This window comes from Vipera berus, assembly GCF_964194415.1.
Source record: "Vipera berus genome assembly, chromosome: 5".
In the NCBI taxonomy this organism is placed as follows: Eukaryota; Metazoa; Chordata; class Lepidosauria; order Squamata; family Viperidae; genus Vipera; species Vipera berus.
This window is the reverse complement of record NC_138207.1, coordinates 4213944-4241208: the sequence shown is the minus strand read 5'-3', so window position 1 is coordinate 4241208 and position 27265 is coordinate 4213944. Positions and strand designations below refer to the sequence as shown.

General features: G+C 46.7%; 1 protein-coding gene across 1 annotated transcript in view; it reads left to right on the top strand.

Annotated features, from left to right (window-relative positions):
* Positions 1–25794, top strand: part of PDE6D (phosphodiesterase 6D) — a 30198-nt gene extending 4404 nt beyond the window's left edge. Inside the window, exons 2-5 of the mRNA XM_081329512.1 lie at positions 20122–20210; positions 21357–21482; positions 22999–23104; positions 24962–25794. Coding sequence (XP_081185638.1) covers positions 20122–20210; positions 21357–21482; positions 22999–23104; positions 24962–25043 — 403 coding nt within the window. The 3' untranslated portion in view covers positions 25044–25794. The remainder of the gene's footprint in view (positions 1–20121; positions 20211–21356; positions 21483–22998; positions 23105–24961) is intronic.
* The last annotated feature ends 1471 nt before the right edge of the window (positions 25795–27265 follow it).

Here is a 27265-nt window from a genome sequence, read left to right as displayed (position 1 = left end):
CTCAGCTTGGAAACCTCTCCCTTTCCCCTCAGCGTGGCTGGCTCAGGAATTCTGGGAGTTGAAGTCCATGAGTCATAAAGCGACCTGGGCCTAGGTAGGCAACCTTGGCTTTTTTATGACTCGTGGACTTCAACTCCCAGAATTCCTGAGCCAGCATGGGGGAACTATGGCCCCTTCATGACTTGTGGACTTCAGCTCCCAGAATTCCTGAGCCAGCATGGCTCAGCTTGGAAACCTCTGCCTTTCCCCTTAGCATGGCTGGCTCAGGAATTCTGGGAGTTGAAGTCCACCAGTCATAAAGAGGCCTAGGCCAGGGGTAGGCAACCTTGGCTCTTTTCTGACTCGTGGACTTCAACTCCCAGAATTCCTGAGCCAGCATGGCTCAACTTGGAAACCTCTCCCTTTCCCCTCAGCATGGCTGGCTCAGGAATTCTGGGAGTTGAAGTCCACGAGTCAGAAAAGAGCCAAAGTTACCTACCCCTGGCCTACTCCCATTCTTTTCCAAGAGCTGTTTTCAATTTCAATTCAGTTAAGTTCAATGATAAGAAAAGAGCTGATTCTTACGATCATTTCTCACGCTTAACGACTACTGCAGCGTTCCCCACCGTCCCCTGATCAAGATGGTGGAGAATGGAAGGATTTATATTCTTTTAACACTCTCCCTGAGAGCCACTGAGGCCACTTGGAGTTTTATCTGTGCCACAATCCTTTGCACCACTCAGGTGACCCCGAGGACACAGATACACCTCCGGGTGGCCTCAACGACTCTCCGAGAGAGTACTAACGACCAGATGACTGCAAGGAATATAAATCCTTTCATCACCCACCATCCAGTCAGAGCTGAAGACGCTTCTTGGATGAGAAGCGAAATGTCTTCAAGGGAAAAGAAGAAAGTCCAGTTGCCTCCTGGAAAAGCACCTTGATGATGGTGATGATGATGATGATGATGATGATGGAAGGGACCTTGGAGGCTATCTAGTCCAATCCTCAGCTCAGGCAGGAAACCCTATACCATTTCAGACAAATGGCTGTCCATTCTCTTCTTCAAAACTTCCAGTGTTGGAGGCAAGTTGTTCCACTGGTTAATTGTTCTCACTGTCAGGAAGTTTCTCCTTAGTTCTGGATTGCTTCTCTCTTTGTTTAGTTTCCATCCGTCGCTTCTTGTCCTGCCTTTGGGCGCTTTGGAGAATAGCTTGACTGCCTCTTCTTTGGGGCAGCCCCTGAGAGATTGGAAGACTGCTATCCTGTCCCCCCTCATCCTTCTCTTCATTAAACTAGACATATCCAATTCCAGCAACCGTTCCTTGTATGTTTTAGCCTCCAGCCCCCTGATCATCCTTGCTGCTCTTCTCTGTACTCTTTCTAGAGTCTCAACATCTTTTTTACATCGTGGTGACCAAAACTGCATGCAGGATTCCAAGTGTAGCCTTACCAAGGCCTTGGTAAAGCGGTATCAACACTTAGCGCGAGCTTGGGATAATTTCTGGAAGAAACCAAACATTCTGAGAAAGTTATGTAGAACAAGTGTGTGGATCTTTGCAGATGAGTCTACAACTTGCAAGCATTCCTTTAGCGACCGTTCAAAGTTACGACGGCACTGAAAACAGTGACTTGCGACTGTTTTTCACACTTGCAACTCTTGCAGTCTCCCCCACAGTCACGTGATCAACATTCAGACACTTGGGCAACTGACTCCTATGTACGACAGTGGCAGTGTCCCCCCCCCGGAGTCACGCAATCCCCTTTTGCGACTACCAGACAAGTAAAGCCAATTGGGGAGGGGAGCCAGATTCAGTTAACAGCCAGGTTACTAAATTAACAACTGCAGTGGTTCACTTAACAAAGTTGGCCAGGTAGGTCATTGACATGGGTCAAAACTCACTTAACCGTTGTCTCATTTAGCAAGAGAAATGTTGGCTTCTATTATGGTCATAAGTTGAGGACTCCCCGTATGAAGCTCCATATGCTTGCCAGGAATTTCTCCGTAGTAGGGCAACAGAGAGAAATGGAGCTGGAGAACTGACTTTCGTTTTTAAGTGGGAAGCTGAGGAGTCGCTGCTGGCTTTGCCTCTTTTACAGACGCCTCCTTTGAAAAGCAGAGGATCCAGCGAGACCCGAATTCAAAGCCAGGGTGCCCTAAAGCAGGGCTTTTCAACCTTTTCACCCATCGTACCACTTTTAGGATACGGCAACATCCGAGGACCACCAGTCGCCCTAGCAAGGTGTCAAAAACTTGGTGACCAAAAAAAAAGGAAAAAAGTGATGAAGTACAGGTAATCCTTGACTTACAACAGTTCGCTTAGTGACTGTTCAAAGTTACAATGACACTGAAAAATGTGCTCCTCAAGATACACCCGAGCAAGACACCTGCCTTCTGGCCTCAGAAGCACCGGGATCAGCCCCGACCTCCAGCTGGATCCTGGCGCTTCCGCTGAGCCCCGACAGCCCTGCAGCTCCAGCCGTCTCTCGCTCAGGCTTGTGCGGTGCTGCCACCGGTTCAGCTCCTTCCCTTCCCCCGCTGCCACTTTTCTAGGATGGCCGCGTACCACCTGCCAGGTGCCAAGGTACCACAGGTGGTACCCGTACCACTGGTTTGAAAAGCCCTGCCCTAAAGAAAACAAAGATGATCAGGGGACTGGAGGCTAAAACATATAGGGAACGGTTGCTGGAATTGGGTATGTCTAGTCTAATGAAGAGGAGGGACGAGGTGGGGGACAGGACAGCAGCCTTCCAGTATCTCAGGGGCTGCCCCAAAGAAGAGGGAGTCAAGCTATTCTCCAAAGCCCCTGAAGGCAGGACAAGAAGCAACGGATGGAAACTCGTCAAGGAGAGAAGCAACCTGGAACTGAGGAGAAATTTCCTGACAATTAGAACAATTAACCAGTGGAACAACCTGCCTCCAGAAGCTGTGAATGCTCCAACACTGGAAGTTTTAAAGAAGAGACTGGACAGCCCTTTGTCTGAAATGGCATAGGGTTTCCTGCCTGAGCAGCGGGTTGGGCTAGATGATCTCCAAGGTCCCTTCCAACTTTATCGTTGTTATTATGATTCTTCTTCTTATTCTACAAGGAAATCTGCATCTTGAATCTGACTCAAGTCTACCTTGATTTGCCTGGCTCAATGCTTCAGACGGTTGCTGCCAGCTTTCTGCTTGGCGATACATCGGAGGAAGCCCATTTCCCAAAACACTGGCCCAAACCGGATTAAGCTGCCCATTTCTCATCTCAAGGGCGAACCTGCAGTTGCTCACTCGGGACTCTTCTGCAAAAGAGATTTAAGGCCACACAGGAAATGCCAAGTCCCGGTCAAGTTTAAGAACAGGAGAGATACCCCAGGGTTAGCACTGATGGATTTTATAGCTGTGTGTGTGTGTGTGTTTGTGTGTGTATAGAGTTTAGAATTTGGCTTCCTGGTCAACAGAATGGACTATGAAGATACATCGGCTTGCAGAACCGGAGGGACACCTCAGCAGGCATTCCGAGAAATCAGACAACTTTACAAAAGGTTTCATTTACGCATTCGGTTCACGCTGCAACGCTCTGCAGCCAGCCCACAACGACGGACGCAGGGAGTCCTCCTCGGCTTAAAGGCCACAACGGAGCCCAGAATTTCTGTGGCTTAAGCGAGGCGGCCGTTAAAGTGAGTTTGGCCCCATTTCGTGACCTTTCTCGCCAAAACCATTCAGCGAATCGCTGCAGCTGTGAAGTTATTAGAATCTCGGTGGTTCCGTGAATCTGGCTCCCCTTTCTCTCCCCCCTTTGAGCTTGCTTGTCAGAAGGTCGCCAAAGGGGGATCGCGCGACCCCAAAGGACACGGGGACCGTCGTAAATCTGAGTCCGTTGCCAAGCGTCCAAATTTGGATCATGTGACCATGGGGGATGCTGCAGTGGCTGCAAGCGTGAAAAATGGTCGTAAGCCACTTTTTTTTTCAGTGCGGTTGTAACTTCGGACGGCCATTAAACGAATGGTTATAAGTTGAGGACTACCCACTTCTTTTACAGAAATTCTTGATTTTTTTGTTGTTGTTGTTGTCTCTTTGCCAGCTCCCCAACCATTCTTCCTTTTCCTTAGGTACAAAGATCTTCCAGCTGCTTTCTTTCCCCCCCCCCCCTCTCATTTCATCACGTTGCTTATTTCTCTCATTGCTGAGGAGTAAAAGTCACTCGGTCCTCGACTAATGGCACAGTCAGCACCCGTCGTAAATTTGAGGCTTTACAAGGCTTCCGTTTTGCACGGTTGGAAGTTTGCAGCGGGCTGCCCTGCGGCAGAGCTTTCCCTAACTCAGGGGGTCCTCAAATGTGGCCACTTTAAGACTGGTGGACTTCAACTCCCAGAATTCCCCAGCCAGCCATGGCTGGCTGGGGAATTCTGGGAGTTGAAGTCCACCAGTCTTAAAGTGGCCACGTTTTGAGGAACAAACCCTAACACACACACCCAACTCGTTGCTGTTAAACTGGGATTAGACGAAAGAGGACGTAAGAAAAGTTTTAAGAAGCCACCTGGTTCTGGCCTCGGAAAAAGTCGCTGTCGTTTTTCTGGTGTGCGCGCCCGAGAAGAGACTGGCGTGTTTTTAGACCTCTGCATCGGTTCGGGGAAAGCATATGGAAAGTCCCATGGGAAAGGAGGACTTTAACATCTGTAAAGTTGAGCTTCCTTTCTGGAACAGTGGTTAGCCAGATGTTGTGGGTGATGTATTCCAGTGAGCTTTATAGCCGTTCTCCTTTGCAATGCCACCCCTGCTCTTCTTAGTTGTCACAAATGAGTAGAAGCAGAGAATTAATAATAATAATAACAATAACAATAACAATAACAATAATATAATAATAATAATAATAATAATAATAATAATAATAATAATAATAATAATAATAATAAAAGTTGGAAGGGACCTTGGAGGTCATCTAGTCCAACCCCCTGCTCAGGCAGGAAACCCTACACCCGTGGTGGCAAACCTACGGCACACGTGCCACAGGTGGCACACAGAGCCCCAGTCCTAGGCCTTCAGCTGGCTTTTATAAAACCTTTTTGCTTTAGGCCTCCGCCGCCGTGTGCAAAAAAAAAAAAGTTCAATCAATTGATCAATTTCAACAACTCGCGGGGAAAAGAAAGATCTCGCAAAGTTGGAATTGATTGTTTGAACTTTTTAGTCCCACCCAGTCTGCCGTCACCACCGCACCCACGCCCACCCAATGGGCCATGCCCACCTGCTCCCACCGATACATAAGTGGGTTTTGGGTCGCAGTTTGGGCACTTGGTCTCTAAAAGGTTCGCCATCATTGCCCAACACCCATTTCAGGCAAATGGCTGTCCAGTCTCTTTTTAAAAACTTCCAGTGTTGGAGCATCCACCGCTTCTGGAGGCAAGGAGTTCCACTGGTTAATTGTTCTCACTGTCAGGAAATTCCTCCTTAGTTCTAGGTTGCTTCTCTCCTTGATGAGTTTCCATCCGTTGCTTCTTGTCCTGCCTTCGGGCGCTTTGGAGAAGAGCTTGACTCCTTCTTCTTTGGGGCAGCCCCTGAGATATTGGAAGGCTGCTATCCTGTCCCCCCTCGTCCTTCTCTTCATTAAACCAGACATGCCCAATTCCAGCAACCATTTTTTGTATGTTTTAGCCTCCAGTCCCCTGATCCTCTTTGTTGCTCTTCTCTGCACTCTTTTTTTTTCCTAGAGTGTCAACATCTTTTTTACATCGTGGTGACCAAAACTGGATGCCGTAATTCCACTCGGACCTCCTGTGAGCATATCTCCATCTTTTGATCCACAGCTGACATCTAAAGGCCTTTGTCGGGCATAGCCCTTTAGAACAAGCCGACGGTTATGTCAGCGTTTCTCAAGCTTGGGGACTTTAAGATAGGTGGACTTCAATTCCCAGAATTCCTCGGCCAGCATGGCTGTGAGTTGGAAGTCCACCATTTTTAAAAGTCCCCAAGGTTGAGAAACACTGGGTTATTTAACTGTGCTTCTCTGGGAAAAGGCAAAATGTAAAAAAAAAACGGGGGGGGGAATGGAGGAGCAAAAGATTTTTTTTTTTACATTCTTAAGTTTTTCTTGCAATTCCCTTTCCTGCAGATTCTACAATAGGCTGCCTGCCCTGTTTAGGAATCTGTAAGGCAGAGTTGGAACATGTTTGGCCAGTTAATTCATAAATGCTCCAGACCAAAAAAGCTAATACAATGCTGGGTGGCATGAACAGAGGCACAGAATCAACATCACGCAAAAGTATTAGTAAAGGTAAAGGTAAAGGTTCCCCCGCACATGCGTGCTAGTCGTTTCCAACTCTAGGGGCCGGTGCTCATCTCCGTTTCATAGCCGAAGAGCCAGCGCTTGTCCGAGGACGTCTCCGTGGTCATGTGGCCGGCATGACTAGACACCAAAGGCGCACGGAACGCTGTTACCTTCCCACCGGAGTGGTCCCTATTTTTCTACTTGCATTCTTATTATGTGCTTTTGAACTGCTAGGTTGGCAGAAGCTGGGATGAGTAACAGGCGCTCACTCTGCTACGCGGCACTCGGGATTCGACCCGTCAAACTGCCGACTTTCTGATTGACAAGCTCAGCGTACTAACCCACTGAGCCACCGCGTCCCTTTAAAGTATTAGTACCGCTTTACAAAACCCTGGTGAGGCCACACCTGGAATACTGCAGCCAATTTTGGTCACCACATCACAAAAAAAAGATGTTGAGAGTCTGGAAAAAATGCAAGAGGAAGAGCAACTAAGATGATCCAAGGCCTGAAGACCAAAACGTACGTAGAACAGCTGCAGAACGTGGCTTTGGCTAGTTTAAACCAAAGAAGAAAGGGGAGACATGATAGCGGCGTTCCAGTATTTGAGGGGCTGCCACCTAGAAGAGGGGGGGGGTCACTTTATTCACCAAAGCACCGGAGGGAAGGACGAGAAACAGTGGTTGGAAACTGATCATGGAGAGAAGCAACCTGGAATTAAGGAGAAACTTCCTGACAGTGAGGAGAATCAAGCAGTGAGAATCAAGCAGCTTGACTCCAGAAATCGTGGGCGCTCCATCACTGGAGGTTTTTAAGAAGAGGCTAGACAACCAGCTATCTGCTTGAGCAGGGGGCTGGACTAGAAGACCTCCCAGGTCCCTTCCAGCTCTATTCTGATTACATAGCTTGCCTCCAGAAGTTGTGGGTGCTTCAACACTGGAGGTTTTTAAGTCACGTGTCTTAGACGATATATAGGTTCTCCTGCCTGAGTAGGGGGCTGGACTAGAAGACCTCCCAGGTCCCCCTCAGCTCTATTCTGTTCTAAAGTTCATTTAGGAGTCCACTGCGAAATCATTCAAGGTTAACTCTGAAACACACAAGCCCTAACTTCACCCTCCTGCCTGATTCAAATCCAGAATTTTGTGGAGAATTGATTGAAGATGCTCATCTTATCTTAGGGTGGAAGAGGGCTCCGCCTTTGTGTACAGGGAGTCCTCGACTTACGACCGCAATGGAGCCCCAGATTTCCCTGGCTAACTGACACAAGAAGTTCAGTGAGGTTTTTTTGCCCCATTTTGCCACCTTTCCCGCCACACCTGCTCACCCAATCCCTTCCGTTGTTAAGTGAGTAACGTGGCTGTTGACCGGTAGCTCGGCACAGGTAGTCCTCGCCTTGTGACCACAGTCGAACCCCACATTTCTGTCATTAAGCGGGACATTTGTCAAGTGAGTTTTGCCCCATTTTGCGACCTTCCTCGCCACCATTTTTAAGCGGGTCCCTGCAGTCGGTAAGTTAGTCGGGTGGTCGTTAAGTGAATCCGGCTTCCCCCGTGGACTTTGCCCGTCAGAAGGTCGCAAAAGGGGAAATCACACGATTCCCGGGGGATGCTGCGACCGTCATAAACATGAGTCAGTTGCCAGGTGTCTGAATTTTGATTCCGTGACCGCGGGGGATGCTGCAACATTCGTAAGTGTGGGGAAAAATGGTCCTAAGTCACTTTTTTTCTGGGCCGTGGTGTGAACAGTCACTAAACGAAACTGTTGTAAATCGAGGACCACCTGTCTTCTGATTCCAGCCGTCACTGGAAGTTTTGAAGAAGAGACTGGACGGCCCCTTTCTCTGAAATGGTATAGGGTTTCCTGCCTGAGCAGGGGGTAGGACTAGATGACCTTCAAGGTACCCTCCATCATCATCATCATCATTATTATTATTATTATTATTATTATTATTATTATTATTATTATTATTATTATTAATCATGGCACAGTCAGCCAGATGTTCAGACTGGATTTGGCATTTTTGTCTACCCGTCGAGTCCTTACCAAGGACCCGGGATAGGCAGATGTGGATGTTTGACGGTATCACAGATCTCGTCGCAGGATGGAAGCAGTTCCTAGTAAGGCCGCCTTTTGCAATTGACTAATGGCGAATTTGTCAATGCCGATGATGGTGTCCAAGTGGTTTTGGGATTGCACCTAAGGCCCCTATTGCTACTACTAGTACTACTACTGCTGCTGCTACTACTACTATTATTATTATTACAGGGGGGGTTGGACTATGTGACCTCTAAGGTCCCTTCCAACTTTATTGTTGTTGTTGTTGTTGTTAATCATCGCACAGCCAGATGTTCAGACTGGATTTGGAATTTTTGTCTACCTATGGAGTCCTTCCCAAGGACCTGGGATAGGCAGATGTGGATGTTGGACGGTATCACAGATCTCGTCGCAGGATGGAAGCAGTTCCTAGTAAGGCCGCCTTTTGCAATTGACTAATGGCGAATTTGTCAGTGCCGATGACGGTGTTCAAGTGGTGCTCCAGTTGTTTTGGGATTGCACCCAAGGCGCCTCTTACTATTGGTACCACCCTTGCTTGCCTTTGCCACAGTCTTTCTATTTCTGTTTGTGGGTCTTTGTATTTTGTGATCTTCTCCGGTTCTTTCTCGTCTCTTCTGCTGTCTCCAGGCACTGCCACGTCCACTATCCAGACTTTTTTGTCTTTCTTCTCGACAATTGTTAAGTCCGGGGGTGTTATGTTGCAGGTGCTTGTCTGTTTGAATTCCGAAGGCCGAGAGCAGTTTAACTCTTATCATTTTCTGTGACTTTCTCTATTTTATGATCCCACCAGTTCTTGCTTGCAGGCAAACGATACCTCTTGCAGATCTTCCAATGCGCCATTGTGGCTACTTTGTCGTGCCGCTGCTTGTAGTCGGTCGGTGCGATCTTCTTGCAGCAGCTCACCAGGTGGTCCGCTGTCTCTGCAGCTTCTTTGCATAGGCGGCACTGACTGTCTGTTGCTGTCTTCTCAAGTTTGACTTGACAGTTCTTGCTTGCAGGCAAATGATATTTCTTGCTGTTGTTGTTGTTGTTCTTGTTGTTGTTATTATTATTCAAGCCTTGACAGAGGGGGCCCTTCCCTACCTCTCACGATTCAGCCTCTTGCTTCTTCCTTCTTAATTTGTAACAGGGTACAAAGGATCCTTTGGCAGCATCACCATGGTAGCCGTGGGACACCGTCATTGGCGTGCCCGCCACCGTCCCTGGTGAATCCGGCATACTCTCTTTGCTGCTGCTCCCAGGTCTTCTGAGAATGCCAGGCCGTGTGTGTGTGTGTGTGTGTGTGTTTGATCTCTTTTGTTGATGTTCTGGAGAGGAAAAGTGTGTATTTGACATTGGGGGGGGGGTGGAGAGAGAAATGAGGTGGTGTTTTTGATCTGTGTAATGGAAACCAAAGGAAGGACGGGTGGGTTGATGCTTCGCCCTCTCCGGGGATCCTGGCGGATTTCCCCGCGGGTCTGTAGAGCAGATGTGATCTGAATCCCGGGCCCAAAGAGAGCCCAGTTGCAGCGGGAAACTCTGTAAAAAAAAAAAAAGCAGCAGCAAACCGCCTTTGTTTTTAAGGACTTTGGAGAACCCACTTCAGGCTGTGCGGTCTTCGGCTGCAGGTCGACTTCGGCCCGTGCCTAGAAGCAGAGCACCTGTCTTGTGGATCGCTCAGGAAACACAGGAGGTTGCAAAGGATTTGAATTTGAATTTTGAATTTTATTGAATTTATATACCGCCCTTTCCCGTAGGACGTTGACCCCCCCCCCTCTCTTCCTTGTGGCAGCCCCTCAAATACTGGAATATTGTTAGTAGAGAGAACTAACTGTTATTATAACAGGGGTCTTCAAACCTGGCCCTTTTACGACTAGTGGACTTCAACTCCCAGAATTCCTGAGCCAGCATGGTTCCCCACCCCTAGGCTATAAGGATGCTTTGATTTCTCTGCACGTGGTCCCATACGGCAGACCCCAGGCGGACCCCAAGCGTGTCCTTAAAGAGCTGCGGCCTTTTTTTGCCGTCTGGCGTTGCACTGCTGATTAAAGTTGACTTCAGTTGTTGCCGCCTCCTAGAGACAATTGTGTGGGTTTCCCAGTTCTGCCTCGGATTCTCACTTCCGTGCCAGGAGTTGTGAAATGTCTGGGCTGCAGCCTTGGAAAAAAGGCTGACGTCGTCGTAGAGAGGCAAGGTTGAGGAGCTCAGAAAAGTGGGAAGAGAGACAGAGTAGATTGCTGTTTATGCCACTTAACTCGAGGGTTGCTGGGAACCTGGAGGACCATGAGTAGGAAGATGCTGGTTGAAGACGCAAAATGAAAGCAACGAACCAAGAAAGGGATTGTCATGGAGGCTGTTCACTTGATAGAGATCCAGTATGGTCTAAGGCACAAATCTAGAAGCCAGGAGTCTGTGAGTTCTAGTTCTTGCCTTAAGGCACGAAAGCCAACTGGGTGACTTTGGGCCAATGACCAGGAGACTGTGAGTTATAGTCCTGTCTTAAGCATGAAAGCTAATTGGGTGACTTTAGGCCAATCACCCAGAAACAGTGAGTTCTAGTTCTGCCTTAGGTGTGAAAGCCAGATGGGTGATTTTGGGCCAACCATTCTTTCTCAGCGCAGCCTACCTCACAGGGTTGTAGTGAAAATAGGAGGAGGAAGGAATATTAGGTACATTCACCACCTTCAGTTATTTTTTTAAAGTTAATAGAATATAGAATATAGAATATAGAATATAGAATATAGAATATAGAATATAGAATATAGAATAGATAGAATAGAATAGAATAGAATAGAATAGAATAGAATAGAATAGACAAAAACTGTAAACTTGAATGCATTTGGGTCAATATAAAAGGGGGAAAAATGACATTGCCATAGGTGTATATACTATAGGCCGCCCAACCAAGCAGAGGAAATAGATGAACTTTTTGCTAGTCAGCTAACTAAGATACGTAAGAAGCACATCACAATAGTAATGGGGGACTTTAATTACGGTACCCTGACATCAACTGGGAGACAAACTCTGCACCAAGTGGAAGATCAAACAGATTCCTGACAAACCTAGCAAACAACTTTCTCTCCCAAAAAGTAGAGAAGGGAACTAGGGGATTAGCCATATTGGATTTAATTCTCACAAACAGAGATGAAATGATAGAACCTTGGGGGGAAGTGATCATGTAATATTGGAATTCAACGTTCAGGAAGCACAAGCAATAGAATACAGCCAAACTAGAGTCTTGGACTTTAAAAGAGCTAATTTCAATAAACTTAGAGAGACCTTGGGAAGAATTCCATGGATGAGAATCCTCAAGGGGAAAACAACTCAAGAAGCTTGGGAAATTTTGAAAAGTAAGATAATAAAGGCCCAGTGTAGCACAATACCAACAAAGAAGAAAAATAACAGCTTTCAAAAGAAACCAGCGTGGCTGCATAAAGAACTCTCTGATAAACTGAAAGATAAAAAGGACAAGTATAAGAATTGGAAAGAGGGGCACATAACTAAGTCAGAATATCAGTAAATAGCCTGAGCCTGCAAAGACGAAGTGAGGGAAGCTAAGGCTCAAAATGAACTAAGGCTTGTGACCAAAGTCAAAAATAAAAAAAAAGTTTCTTTCAACATATAAAAAACAAGAAAAAAGTTAAGGAAATGATTGGTCCATTAGTGGGGGAAAGTGGCAAGAAGGTGACAAACAACAGGGAGAAAGCAGAACTATATTTTTTGCATCTCTCTTTACACAAAGGGAAAAAACAGTCCAACCTACCAAAACCAGTGCCATAAAAAACAGAATAGAAACGCAAGTTAAGATAGGCAAGAAAATGGTAAGTGAGCACCTGTCCAGCCTAGACGAGTTCAAATCACCAGGACCAGACGGATTACACCCCAAGGTTCTCAAGGAACCGGCAGACGTGATCTCAGAACCACTGAACTATATTTTTCAAAGATCCTGGAGCACTTTGGGAACTAGCAGAGGTCTGGAAAAAAGGGAAAAAAATAGATCCAGGAAACTACAGACCTATCAGCCTGACCTCAATACCTGGGAAGATTCTGGAAAAGATAATCAAACAACGAATCAGTGAACACCGAGAGGCAAACAAAGTCATTACTAAAAGCCAACATGGGTTTGTCAAAAACAGATCATGCCAGAGAAATCTTATTGCATTTTTTGACCAAGTGACAAAATTAGTGGACCAGAGGAATGCTGTGGATATAATTTACTTGGACTTCACTAAGGCATTTGATAAAGTAGACCGCAACCTACTACTTGATAAGATAGAAAAATGTGGGTTAGACAGAATCACCACCAGATGGATTCGTAGCTGGCTGACAGGCCGTACTCAGTGTGTGGTCCTCAATGGAACTGCATCTACATGGAGGGAAGTGTGTAGTGGGGTGCCCCAGGGCTCCGTTCTGGGCCCGGTGCTCTTCAACATCTTCATTAATGATTTGGATGAGGGGATAGATGGGGAACTCATGAAATTTGCAGACGACACCAAGCTGGCAGGAATAGCCAACACTCCAGAAGTTACAGGCTTAAGATACAGGAGGATCTGGACAGACTCGAACACTGGGCACTATCTAACAAAATGAAATTCAATGGTGAAAAAAGTAAGGTTCTACATTTAGGCAGGAAAAACCAAATGCACAGGTATAGTACAGGGGGTACCTTGCTCAATAGTAGTAACTGTGAGAGGGATCTCGGAGTCCTAGTGGACAGTCACTTAGATATGAGCCAGCCGTGTGCTGCAGCTGCCAAAAAAGCCAAGACATATAAGGAACGGCTGCTGGAATTGGTTATGTCTGGTTTAACGAAGAGAAGGACGGGGGACAGTATAGCAGTCTTCCAGTATCTCAGGGGCTACCCCAAAGAAGAGGGAGTCAAGCTATTCTCCAAAGCCCCTGAAGGCAGGACAAGAAGCAACGGATGGAAACCGATCAAGGAGAGAAGCAACCTGGAACTAAGGAGAAACTTCCTGACAGTTAGAACAATCAACCAGTGGAACAACCTGCCTCCAGAAGTGGTGAATGCTCCAAGACTGGAGGTTTTTAAGAAGAGACTGGACAGCCATTTGTCTGAAATGGTATAGGGTTTCCTGCCTGAGCAGGGGGTTGGACTAGATGACCTCCAAGGTCCCTTCCAACTTATTAATAGAATAGAATTATAGAATAGAATAGAATAGAATAGAATATAGAATAGAATTACAGAATAGAATATAGAATAGAATAGAATTAGAATAGAATACAATTACAGAACAGAATAATAGAATAGAATTACAGAATAGAATAGAATAGAATAGAATAGAATAGAATAGAATAGAATAGAATAGAATAGAATAGAATAGAGTAGAACAGAAGCTGGAAAGGACCTTGGACATCTTCTAATAAAAGCAGGATAGATAAATAGAATAGAACAAAATAAAAATATGTCTTCATAATCTCCAATGGATCATTTCTACTCTGGAAAGGTCAAATTTCACAAGTCAATACTGACTTTTAGAGAATTGAGAAAGGAAAGGATTGGAGGATAGGAAAGCTCATCGTCCGTCAACCCAATGCATAATTTTGCATCATCTTTTCATATGTAACTCACAGGATGAGAGAAATCCAGTTCTCTGGACGCTTACAAACATCTCTTTCCACCCCCACCCCCATTTTTGTTGCTCTGCCAGTACGTTTGTGGTATTTTTCTGCATTGGGTTGGCTGAGAAAGGAATCAATCAGAACAGAAGCTGGAAGGGACCTTGGAGGTCATCTAGTCCAACCCTCTGCTCAGGCAGGAGACCTTATACCATTTCAGACAAGGGGCTGTCCAGTCTCTTCTTAAAAGCCTCCTGTGATGGAGCGCCCACGATTTCTGGAGGCAGGTAGTTCCACTGGTTAATTGTCCTCACTGTCGGGAAGTTTCTCCTTAATTCCAGGTTGCTTCTCTCCTGTATTCGTTTCCTCGATTAGATTACCTTGAAGTGATTGGCTCTTGAGGTCCCTGGATGGAAGGCTGACTGGAAAACAGCAATGTCTGGATGCAGGAAACGATGACCCAAAGGTGCTTTGGAAATGGTGGTTATTGCATCTTTCAAAACTAACCCTACCCCCTTCCCTTATTCCAGGGAAAGCTCCTTTTTGTAATGGGCAGGAATTATAAAAGAGACGGTTCCTTGCGACCCCCCTCACGCTGGCTGAGGAATTCTGGGAGTCGAAGTCCACCAGTCATAAAAGGGCCACGTTTGAAGACCCCCTGCTTGTGGACTTCAACTCCCAGAATTCCTCAGCCAGGCACACTGGCTGAGGCAATCTGGGAGTCAAAGTCCACCAGTCATAAAAAGGCCATGTTTGAAGACCCCTGCTTGTGGACTTCAACTCCCAGAATTCCTCAGCCAGGCACACTGGCTGAGGCAATCTGGGAGTCAAAGTCCACCAGTCATAAAAAGGCCATGTTTGAAGACCCCTGCTTGTGGACTTCAACTCCCAGAATTCCTCAGCCAGGCATGCTGAATTCCTCAGCCAGGCAAACTGGCTGAGGAAATCTGGGAGTCGAAGTCCACCAGTCATAAAAGGGCCATGTTTGAAGACTCCTGCTTGTGGACTTCAACTCCCAGAATTCCTCAGCCAGGCACGCTGGCGGAGGAATTCTGGGAGTCGAAGTCCACCAGTCATAAAAGGGCCACGTTTGAAGACCCCTGCTTGTGGACTTCAACTCCCAGAATTCCTCAGCCAGGCACGCTGGCTGAGGAATTCTGGGAGTCGAAGTCCACCAGTCATAAAACGGCCACGTTTGAAGACCCCTGCTTGTGGACTTCAACTCCCAGAATTCCTCAGCCAGGCACGCTGGCGGAGGAATTCTGGGAGTCGAAGTCCACCAGTCATAAAAGGGCCACGTTTGAAGACCCCTGCTTGTGGACTTCAACTCCCAGAATTCCTCAGCCAGGCACGCTGGCTGAGGAATTCTGGGAGTCGAAGTCCACCAGTCATAAAACGGCCACGTTTGAAGACCCCTGCTTGTGGACTTCAACTCCCAGAATTCCTCAGCCAGGCACGCTGGCTGAGGAAATCTGGGAGTCGAAGTCCACCAGTCATAAAAGGGCAACGTTTGAAGATCCCTGCTTGTGGACTTCAACTCCCAGAATTCCTCAGCCAGGCACGCTGGCCGAGGGATTCTGGGAGTCGAAGTCCACCAGTCATAAAAGGGCCACGTTTGAAGACCCCTGCTATAGCCTTTCCCACCCTGGTGTCTTTGCGTTTGGGAAAACAGGTTCAAAATTTTGGGAATCACCGGACCACCTCATAAGGTACCTGCCTCTGATGTTTGCCTCTCTCAGCTGTCTCCCCATTCGGGCGAGCTAAAAAGGAAGGCTGACGACGCAGACTAATTCCCCGCCCGGAGTTATATTGTTGATAAAAAAATAACGAAAGGACGATGCAAAAAAATTAAAAAAGTGCAGTCCGCAGCCCGCTTTGAACAAAACGTTCTGCCTGCTGCACGCGTCCCTCTCTCCTCCGTGCAGATGAGAAACTTATCCGCTTTGGAAGTTTTTACATCTGGATCCCACGTACCCTCATTTATTTATTTTTTGTTCCCAACGGAGAATGGAAGGAAATGAGCAATTAAAGCAGAATTAATGGGTTTGGAATCCCTCCTGAAATCCAATGCTTGCAGCCATTGTTGCCTCTCCCGACCACTCAAGTTCCTTTTGTCTTTTAATGCTTCACGGGCCGGCATCTACCCATCCGCTGGATACCCTCCCAACACGTTCAACTTCCATATGTTTCGCGAGCTTCACTCCAGCACATCTGAGTGGCATTAGCCCAGAGAAGGCTAACAAAATGTTTCCTTCCTTTTTCTTTTCCCCCCACCCCACCCCACCCCATAGCTTGAAGCATAGCTCGGTGCAGGTAATTCTCGACTGAAAACAGCCACAACTGAAATTTCTGTTATTAGAATAGAATAGAGCTGGAAGGGACTTTGGAGGTCTTCTAGTCCACCCCTCAAGCGGGAAAATCTACACCATCTCAGACAAGTGACTGTCCAGTCTCTTCTTAAAAATCTCCAGTGATGGGAGCACCCGCGATTTCTGGTGGCAAGCTGTTCCACCGGTTAATTGTCCTCATTGTCAGGACTTAATTCCAGGTTGCTTCTCTCTTTGGTCAGTTTCCATCCGTTGCTTCTCGTCCTCCCCTCTCTGGTGCTTTGGAGAATAACGTGACCCCCTCTTCTTTGTGGCAGCCCCTTAAAATACTGGAATAACTGCTATCACGTCTCCCCTCTTTCTTCTTTTTCTTTAGACTAGCCAAACCCAAGTCCCGCAGCCGTTCTTCGTACGTTTTGGTCTCCAGGCCTTGGATCATCTTAGTTAGCTCTTCTCTGAATTTTTTTCCCAAAGTCTCAACATCTTTTTTATGATAAGGTGACCCAAACTGGCTGCAGTATTCCAGGTGTGGTCTCACTAGGGTTTTATAAAGCGGTAATAATACTTCGCGTGATCTTGATTCTATGCCTCTGTTTATACAACCCAGGATTGTATCAGCTTTTTTGGCGGCTGCTGCACAGGCCTGGCTCATAGTTAAGTGATCGTCCACTAGGACTCCACTAGGTCCATCTAACAGTCGCTGTTTTTGAGTCAGGTCTGGCCCAGTCTGTATTTGTGCCTTTTGATTTTTCCTGCCTAAATGTAAGGCCTATTCTATTCCTTTCCTATATTCTATTTTGAAGATCACATAGGAGCCGTGACCAGAGGGACTTTTGCCCAGGTTCACCTGGTGCGCCAGTTGCGACCCTACCTGGACCGAGATGCCCTACGCACAGTCACCCATGCGCTCGTGACCTCCCGGTTAGACTACTGCAACGCTCTCTACATGGGGCTGCCCTTGAGGACCATTCGGAGGCTTCAGCTGGTGCAGAATGCGGCCGCGCGAGTTGTGATGGGGGTTTCCCGACACTCCCATGTAACATCTCTACTCCGCGAGCTGCATTGGCTTCCGGTTGCCCTCCGGGTGAGATTCAAGGTGCTGGTGATGACCTATAAAGCCCTAAATGGCTTGGGTCCGGATTATCTAAGGGAACACCTGCTGCCGGCATCAACTTCCCATCGTCCTGTGCGCTCCCACAGGGAGGGCCTTCTCAGGCTACCGCCGGTAAAAGATTGCCGGTGGGTAACACCCAGGGGGAGGGCCTTCTCTATGGGTGCGCCTGCCCTTTGGAACCAGTTACCCGTAGAGCTCAGGACTGCCCCTGACCTTTGCTCATTCCGCCGGGACCTGAAGACTTGGCTCTTTGAGCTTTCCAGCCCAGGCTGAGAGTTTTTAATTGGGGTTTTTATATTTTTCAGGGATCAAATTTAATTATTTTTAATTGTTTTTAACTTTTGTATTGTATTGATGTTTTTAAATACCTTGTAAACCGCCTTGAGTCCTACGGGAAAAGGGCGGTATATAAATTCAATAAAACTATTCTGTTCTGTTCTATCCTATCCTATCCTATCCTAACCTAACCTAACCTAACCTAACCTAACCTAACCTAACCTAACCTAGGAGTTCTCCTAGAACTTTGGAGAAATTTCCCGACAGTGAGAACAATCAACCAGTGGAACAGCTTCCCTCCAGAAGCTGTGGGTGCTCCGTCACTGGAGGTTTTTAAGAAGAGACTGGGCAGCCATTTGACTGAAATTGCATAGGGTCTAGAGTCTACTAAGACTCCGAGATCCCTCTCACAGTTACTGGTTTAACGAAGAGAAGGACAAGGGGGGACATGATAGCAGTGTTCTAGTATCTCAGGGGCTGCCCCAAAGAAGAGGGAGTCAAGCTCTTCTCCAAAGCCCCTGAAGGCAGGACAAGAAGCAACGGTTGGAAACCGATCAAGGAGAGAAGCAACCTGGAACTAAGGAGAAACTTCCTGACAGTAAGAACAATTAACCAGCGGAACTACCTGCCTCCAGAAACAGAGAATGCTCCAACCCTGGAAGTTTAGAAGAAGAGACTAGACAGCCATTTGACTGAAATGGTATAGGGTCTCCTGCCTGAACAGGGGGGGTTGGACTAGATGACCTCCAAGGTCCCTTCCAACTTTATTATTATTATATTATTCTATTAAATTTTATACTTTCCAGCTTGATGACTTGGAATATCATAACCTGGTTTTGCTTTTTAATGGTTGCTGATCGCCGTATAGGCCGGCAGGGGTTAAGAGCATTCAGTTCGGGGGTGGGGGGTAGGGGGGAAGGGATTTTGCCAGATTCCAGATTTGTTTTTTGGACCCCAGGAAGCTGTTCCTGCTTGCACCGGAGAGCTGGACTGGATTTGCTTAATATTGCCAATGCGTTTTCCTGGGTTAGCCATCATCAATTGAAGCCACCTAAATAATAATAATAATAATAATAATAATAATAATAATAATAATAATAATAATAATAATAATAATAATAATAATAATAATAATAATAATAATAATAATAATATGTTGGAAGGGACCTTGGAGGTCATCTAGTCCAACCCCTTGCTCAGGCAGGAAACCCTATACCATTTCAGACAAATGGCTGTCCAGTCTCTTCTTTAAAACTTCCAGTGTTGGAGCATTCACCGCTTCTGGAGGCAGGTTGTTCCACTGGTTAACTGTTCTCACTGTCAGGAAGTTTCTCCTTAATTCTAGATTGCTTTTCTGCTTGATTATTTTCCACCCGTTGCTTCTTGTCCTGCCTTCAGGGGCTTTGGAGAATAGCTTGACTCCCTCTTCTTTGGGGCATCCCCTGAGAGATTGGAAGGCTGCTATCAATTCACTCTGACACATCCTCTTTTTCATGCCCTGGACATGGACTGTTTGACTTCCTGCCCTCAGGACACCAGCTTAGGGCACTGCAGACCAAAACAACTAGACACAAAGAGAGGTGTTTAGTTTTTTTTTCTTTCCCTGTGCCATCACTCGGCTGAACGCCTCATCCTCACAATACTGTTTTACCTCTTAAGTATATTTACCCAGGTTTGATGGCTGTATTGCTATTCTCCTTCTTGTCTTTTCCACTTCCTTCTCCTATTGGCACCATTATATGGTGATTATTATTATTATTATTAATACTCTTGTTGTTTTGAAGGTACACTGAGAGATTCTGCACCGGAGACACATTCCTTTGTGGGTCGAATCGCACTTGGCCGAATAAAAGTATTCTAGTTCTAAGAAGCTTCTTCAGCAGAACTAAAGAAGCTTCTCGGATGAGAAGTGAAATGTTTTCAAGGGGAAAAGGAAAGAAAACCCCATGAAAGTCCAGTTTATCTCTTGCTCCTCCATCAATCCAAGACGGGAGGGATGTTCATGCCACGTGGAAACCACACACACACACACCCCAATTGCTAAAGTTTACAGAATTACTTATTGGGGAAGGAACGAAGGCATCGTGGTATTTCTTGGGGGTTTACCCTCAGGGGTCCCTTAAGAGAAAAAAAGGGAAAAAAAGAAGGAAACATTGAAATTAGATTTCAGCAAAGAAGTTGCTTTGCTGTGTTACCAGTAAGTCTGAGTAGAATCCTACGGAGGCAAAACTTGACTAACGATGGCTCGGTTGCAAATAAGGCACTTAGTAAGACCCTCCATAAAATGATTATAAAAAGCTAAAGCTATCATAAAAAGCCGAAGCTACAAGGAGAATTGGAGAAGGGACTATGGCAGGGGGGGTCTTCAAACCTGGCCCTTTTGTGACTTCTGGACTTCAAGTCCCAGGATTCCTCAGCCAGGCTGAGGAATCCTGGGACTTGAAGTCCAGAAGTCACAAAAGGGCCAGGTTTGAAGACCCCCCTGCCCTGGGAGAATGTGACAGTAAGGTCACAGTTCAGACATGTGTTTTTCCTTTTTATATTTATCTTCCTCAACTGTCATACAAACAGAAATTGGATGAATCTCCGGGATGCAGAGACCGGGAAAATCCTCTGGCAAGGCACCGAAGATCTCTCGGTCCCCGGAGTAGAGCACGAAGGTAAAGCGTTGGCTGTTTTGGGGATTTTCTGGGCCAGGGTTTCTCCCATCATTCGAAGAAGCGTGGACTTCAAGCTCCCAGAGTTTCCCCCAGCCAGCTTTTAAGTTGCGCGGACTCCTGACTCCCAGAATTCCACCCCTTTTTTAAGGCCTGTCGACTTCCAACGCCTAGAATTCTCCAAGCAGCACGGTTGGCTCAGGAACTCTGGGAGTTGAAGCCCGCAAGTCCGAAGAGTTGCCCAGGTTGGAGACTCCTGGTTTGAAAGGCTCGTGATTTATTTACTCGATGGGTTAATTAGCCGGCAGCCTGAAATTGCTCTGCAAAGTCTTCGGACGGGCTTTGCAACTAAAAAGCTCGTTGTGCAGAGAAGACTTCCGGTGTGAGCTCAGCTAACAGGTAGAAATACAGGTAGCCTTCAACTTTCGACCCCAACCGAGTCCAAAATTTTCATCGCTATGAGCAAGACCTGGTGGAACCCTGGTTTGTTTCTGGGCACCCCTGCGTTTGAATAGAATGTGAAGGATGTATGTATATAATGTATGTTCTTACTTGTGGTTTTTACTTGTGTGTAGCACTGTGGACAGCACTTAATTTTGTTGTGAGTTACACAGTGACAAAGATTCTATTCTATTCTACTCTGTTCTATTCTTTAATTCTATTCTATTCTTCAATTCTATTCTTTAATTCTATTCTTTAATTCTATTCTATTCTATTCTTTAATTCTATTCTATTCTGTAATTCTATTCTATAATTCTATTCTATTCTTTAATTCTATTCTATTCTTTAATTCTATTCTTTAATTCTGTTCTATTCTGTAAGTCTATTCTATTCTGTAATTCTATTCTATTCTGTAAGTCTATTCTATTTTTTTATAATTTTTTTAAAGCCTTTTTCATCTGGCTCCACGGGCACATCTTACGCCCTGCTGGTTTTCTTACTTGCACAGGAGAGCGGAGGAGCAGTTGCGTTACCCAGCCTGCCTGCCTGCCTGCCTGCCTTTTTACAACTTTTGGAAGCACCTCTTGGCTTACGCTGACATCCGAGCCCCCCGTGGGCCACCGCAGGCAGGCTGGCCTCGTCTTATTATTGGGCATCTTAATTTTCTACCCCCCCCCCCGCCCTCTCTCTCCTTTGTCTCTTTCTCAGCTCGAGTTCCTAAGAAAATTCTGAAATGCAAAGCTGTGTCTCGGGAGCTCAATTTTTCCTCCACGGAGCAGATGGAAAAATTCCGCCTGGAGCAGAAAGTTTATTTCAAGGGACAATGTCTAGAAGGTGCTGTTTTACTCCTCTAGGGAGACCTGGGCTGGGTGTTCACCAAGGAGGTGAAGAGAGAGAGGGTGGGAGGGAGGGGGAGAGAGAGAGAGAGAAGGAGAGAAGGAGGCACAGAGAGAGAGAGAGAAGGAAGGAGAGGAGGGGAGAGAGAGAGAAGGGAGGAGGGGGAGAGAGCAAGAGAGGGAGAGGAAGGGAGGGAGGGAGAGAGAGAAGGAGGGAGGGAAAGAGGGAAGGAGATAGGGGAGAGAAGGGAAGAGAGGGAGGGAAGGAGAGGGGGGACAGAGAAGGGGAAGGGAGGGAGACAGAGAAGGAGGGAGAGAAGGAGGGAGGGAGAGAGAAGGAGGGAGAGAAGGAGGGAGGGAGAGAAGGAGGGAGAGAAGGAGGGAGGGAGGCACAGAGAGAAGGAAGGAGAGAGGGGGGAGAGAGAAGGGAGCAGGGGGAGGGAGCAAGAGAGGGAGGGAGAGGAGGGAAAGGGAAGGAGAGAGGGGAGAGAAGGGAGGAGAGGGAGGGAGAGGGAAGGAAGGAGAGAGGAGGGACAGAGAGAGAAGGAGGAACGAAGCGAGCGAGAGAAGGAGGGAGGGGGAGAGAGAGAGAAGGAGAGAGAGAGGCAGCAGAAAGAATTAACATTTTTCCACCCTATCAGAAGTCATTCTATAAGGTTTATTATTATTTATTATTTAGCGTATGGAATTTACAGAGAACATGCAATCACTGATATACAAATTTAGTTTAAGTAATTAAGTTTAACTAAAGTGTGATTATATATATGTATATGTATATGTATATGTATATGTATATGTATATGTATATTCATTCCACATTTCATATATACATACATGCATACACACATACACATACGAAATGTGGACAATACAATTCAGGAGTATTGTGTACAATACAACCCTGTATTGCAGAGATGCCCAACACCTTTTGGGCACCAGGGACCGGTTCTGTGGAGAGAGAGTTTCCCACGGACCGGAGTGTGTGTGTGGTTTTGTGTGCTGCCTGCAGCCCACAGACGGGGCTTTGCTTGTTTGTGCGGACCGGTTGCTAGCATGCCGCGGCCCGGTACTAGAAGACCTCCAAGATCCCTTCCAACTGTGTTATGGTTATCTTAAGCTTGCCGAGGTTGAGAAACACGGGTCTAGATGACTTCAAATCCTGCCCCGTGCGGAGACCACGTCTGAATTGTTCTTTGGAGCTGAAAGATGGAAGAATTTGGTTTCTCTGGCAAGGGTTTCCCAACTTTAGCAACTTTTCAGACGTGTGGACTTCAGCTCCCAGAATTCCCCAGCCACCATAGGTGGCTGGGGAATTCTGGAAGCTGAAGTCCACACGTCTTAAACATGTCGTGGTTCAAAAACACTGCTTGAGACCATTTCAAATCCTGCCCATATATGAGACTGAGGGGCAAGTGGGGGGCAGCTTCCAGGCTGTTATTTAGCCGGACAAGCGTAAAGGGGGCGAATTTGGGGTTTTTTTTTTAATGGCACTCACCTTCTTCCTATCTCTGCAGAGTGGTTTTTTGAGTTTGGCTTTGTCATCCCAAACTCCACCAACACCTGGCAGTCTTTGATAGAAGCAGCTCCGGAGTCGCAAATGATGCCTGCTAATGTTCTCACGTGAGTGGGTTGCGTTTTCGTCTTCTCGTTCACACAAGCTCGGGTCAAAAATCCCCTGACTTCCCAGAACGCGGAGAAGGCGGAAAAGGGGGAGAGGATCCCAGTTCGGGTGTCGTAGCCAAAGTCAGCTCCAAAGCTGAATTCTCTGGCTCCAAGCGGTGGTGAAGCAAGCCTTAATTTCCCGATTGTTATTTTATTCTTCTCGTTAATTTTGTTAGGGTTAGGGTTAGGGTGTCGCCAAGCGTCTCGGCTTGAACTCACGGGGGAGCTTCACCTGATGACTTTTTTGTTTTCATTTTTATTGAGGTTGTCGTATATAAGAAATAAAAATGAAAATAAAGATAATAGGGAAAGGGACAGCGAGGGATAAGGGGGGAGAAAAAAAATCATTGATTTCCAACGTTTTGCAGTGCAGTAAAATACAAAATCAAATTACAGCCTCGGCTTTTTTTTTAACTTTATTGCATTCAGTTTGTATATTTGGGGTTGGCTCCTTGTGCCGTGAAAGGATAAATTCTTTTATCCTTCGGAGCCTGACTTTCCAAGTTCCACAATCCTGACTCCAGGAAGTCATTTGGGCTAATTCATTCATTCATTCACTCATTCATTCATTCATTTTCTACAGCCACCTATCTCAACCAACGACTCAGGGCAGCTGACAGTGCTAAAGCTATAAAAACAATTACTACAATAAAAGAAAAACATTTAAAACAATTAAAAATACTGCACAATAAATATAGGCAGCAACTGAAATAATTAACTAGTTGGTGTAGTGGTTAAGGTGCTGGCCTAGAAATCAGGAGACGGTGAGTTCTAGTCCTGCCTTAGGCGTGAATGCCGGCTGGATGACTTTGGACCAATCACCAAGTGGCTATGAGTTCTAGTTCCTCCTTAGGCGTGAAAGCCAACTAAGTGACCTTGGACCAATCTCAGGGCGTCTGTGAGTTCTAGTCCTCCCTGAGGTATGAAAGCTGGCTGGGTGACTTTGGGCCAATCACCAGGTGGCTGTGAGTTCTAGTTCTGCCTTAGGCATGAAAGCCGGCTGGGTGACTTTGAACCAGTCACAGGGTGGCTATGAGTTCTAGTCCTCCCTGAGTTATGAAAGCTGGCTGGGTGACTTTGGGCCAGCCACCAGGTGGCTGTGAGTTCTAGTCCTGCCTTCAGCATGAAAGCCAACTGAGTGACTGGACCAATCGCAGGGCGGTTGTGAGTTCTAGTCCTCCCTGAGTTATGAAAGCTGGCTGGGTGACTTTGGGCCAGCCACCAGGTGGCTGTGAGTTCTAGTCCTGCCTTCAGCATGAAAGCCAACTGAGTGACTGGACCAATCGCAGGGCGGTTGTGAGTTCTAGTCCTCCCTGAGTTATGAAAGCTGGCTGGGTGACTTTGGGCCAGCCACCAGGTGGCTGTGAGTTCTAGTCCTGCCTTCAGCACGAAGGCCAACTGAGTGACTTCGGACCAGTCGCAGGGTGGCTGTGAGTTCTAGTCCTGCCTTGGGCGCGAAAGCCGGCTGGGTGACTTTGGCCCAGTCATTCTCCCTCCCTCCAACCCACCTCACAGGGTTGCTGTGAAGGTGAGACTTCCTTTTCTCAAGGAAGGCGTACGAGGAAATGTTCGCCGCCTTGAGTTACCGATAAAGTCATAAAGGCAGTGCCCAAAAAATATATATCAAATAAATAACAGTAAAAGCCCCCCCCCCCAAACGGGGCACATTCGGAGCCCTAGACTCAGGGACGCTGCCCAGTTTTTAAAGCCTTAACCGTCTCTCTTCTGCGAATTTAACCTTTCGCGTTGTTGTTTTTTTTCCCCTTCCCCGTTCCTTTCCTTCTGCCTTCTTGTCCCCCCCCCTCCCCTCTGCAGCGGGAACGTGATCATAGAAACCAAGTTTTACGACGACGACCTCCTTGTCAGCACTTCCAAAGTAAGACTGTTCTACGTTTGAGAGCCGGCCGTGGCAGGCTCAGGCCTGGCTTAGTTCCTCCCCTCACCTGATTCCCCGGGGGGCCGAATCCCCAGTTTCTCCTCCCCCCCCAAGTGGAAAGATGACCCTCCCCCCTTAGGAGATCTAGGGCCTGGCGAGACTCGTGCTCTTGAACGTAGCCCTCTCTTCACTCCGGGACAAGGCAACGCTGTAGCCACATCTGCTCGGATATTGGGTAAGGGAGGAAGGACTTTTTTGTGGGGGGGGGCACCCCAATGGGCACGAAGGATCAAGACTGTACATGGGTTGGGGGTTTTTGGTTTTTTTTTGTGTTTTTTTAGATCTTTATATGTCTCCGTCCTTAGTCGCCTTCTTGGCAGGGTGTCTGTCAGCTGAGTTGATTCATTGGCTCTTTATTCGTTTTACGATTCCTTTGCTCGGCTCCCCGTCTCTCTCTTTTCTCTCCCTCTCTCTCTCTCTCTCTCTCTCTCTCTCTCTCTCTCTCTCTCTCTCCCTCTCTCTCTCTCTCTCTCCCTCTCTCTCTCTCTCTCTCTCTCTCATTTTTTAATTCCGACTCTCCTCTCGGTTTAACTGGTCCAGACTCACCTCTCCCACCGTCCTGCTCCTCGAACTTGTAAAATAGACTGCAATATTCTTACATAATGTAATTAAAAATAAATTTCTGATTGAAAAGCAAAAACGTTCCAGGTTCGCTCCGATTTTTTTTATTCCGCGTAAATAGCACGAAACGATTGGATCTTTGGGGGGAGGGTGTGTGCGTGTGTGTGTGTGTGCGTGTGTTTGTGTGTGTGTGTGTGTGTGTGTGTGTGTGTGTGTGTGTTTCCCGGCCTTTGTCCTCAGCCTGGTGTGTCTTCCAGATGGTCTGGATTCCTGGCAAAGGGGACGCTTTGCCACCGAGTGTTCCCTACAGGGCCAAGGTTATTGGTCTGCTTATTAACAAATTCTCTTAACAAATGTCTTGCTACGAACAGAAATTTGGTGGTTCATTTGTGGTTGTGAGTTTTGGTCTCCACGCTCTAAAAAAGATGTCGAGACTCTAGAAATAGTACAGAGAAGAGCAACAAAGATGATCAGGGGACTGGAGGCAAAAACATATGAGGAACGGTTGCTGGAATTGGGTATGTGTAGTTTAACAAAGAGAAGAGTGAGGGGTGACATGATAGCAGTCTTCCAGTATCTCAGGGGCTGCCACAAAGAAGAGGCAGTCAAGCTATTCTCCAAAGCACCTGAAAGCAGGACAAGAAGCAATGGATGGAAACCGATCAAGGAGAGAAGCAACCTGGAACTAAGGAGAAACTTCCTGACAGTGTGAACAATCAACCAGTGCAACAAGCTGCTTCCAGAAGTTGTGAATGCTCCAACACTGGAGGTTTTTAAGAAGAGATTGGAGAGTCTGAAATGGTATAGGGTCTCCTGCTTGAGCAGGGGGGCTGGACTAGAAGACCTCCAAGGTCCCTTCCAACTCTGTTATTCTCCAAGTCACGACAGTGTTGCAGAAGAGGACTGACAATCGGAGGGCAGGTTCACACAACCCACCAGCTCTTCTGTAGAGATGCTATCCATCCTGGTTGGATAGAGGCCCTTGGGGAGCTCCATATAATGACCTTGTCCTGGTTCCGACAGATGTAACTCTTCAAAGAACTTCAAGGCGTTGTTTACCTTAAAGAATCTTTATTCGAGGAGCATAACATCGGCACGTACACGGTCGAAGCCAAAATCTGAATTCCCCTCCTCTGAGCACAAGAGTTTCAAAGTACAATTCCGTCCTCCAATTAACAGTCCTAAATCACTTTCTCCGATTAGTTGGAAATGCAGGCTCTCCCTCCAGTTCTCCAACCCGCCATTTCTTATCATCTCTTATTTCAAACAGCCTTGAATCGTGCACTACTACAATATCGTTACGTCTTAACTTATTCCATACACATTCATCCTCCTTCCCTCCCCCTGTATCGTCTAATTCTAACTCTTAAGAGTAACACACAAGTTAAAAGAAAAAGGCTGCATCTCCATATGTTGTCAAAGCAAGTGTCATGGTTCCGATTACTGAAGACAGTTCAAACAAAATTCAGGCATTTTTTTTTTAATCTAAAAAGTCTTAATAATGAAACGCAGCATCGGCACTCCTGGATGGATGCCGGAATCGGAAATCTCCTCCCCTAGCCCATCGTATCATACACAATTCTCACCCTTGTTTACACGTCATTAATCACATTAGTTTTACA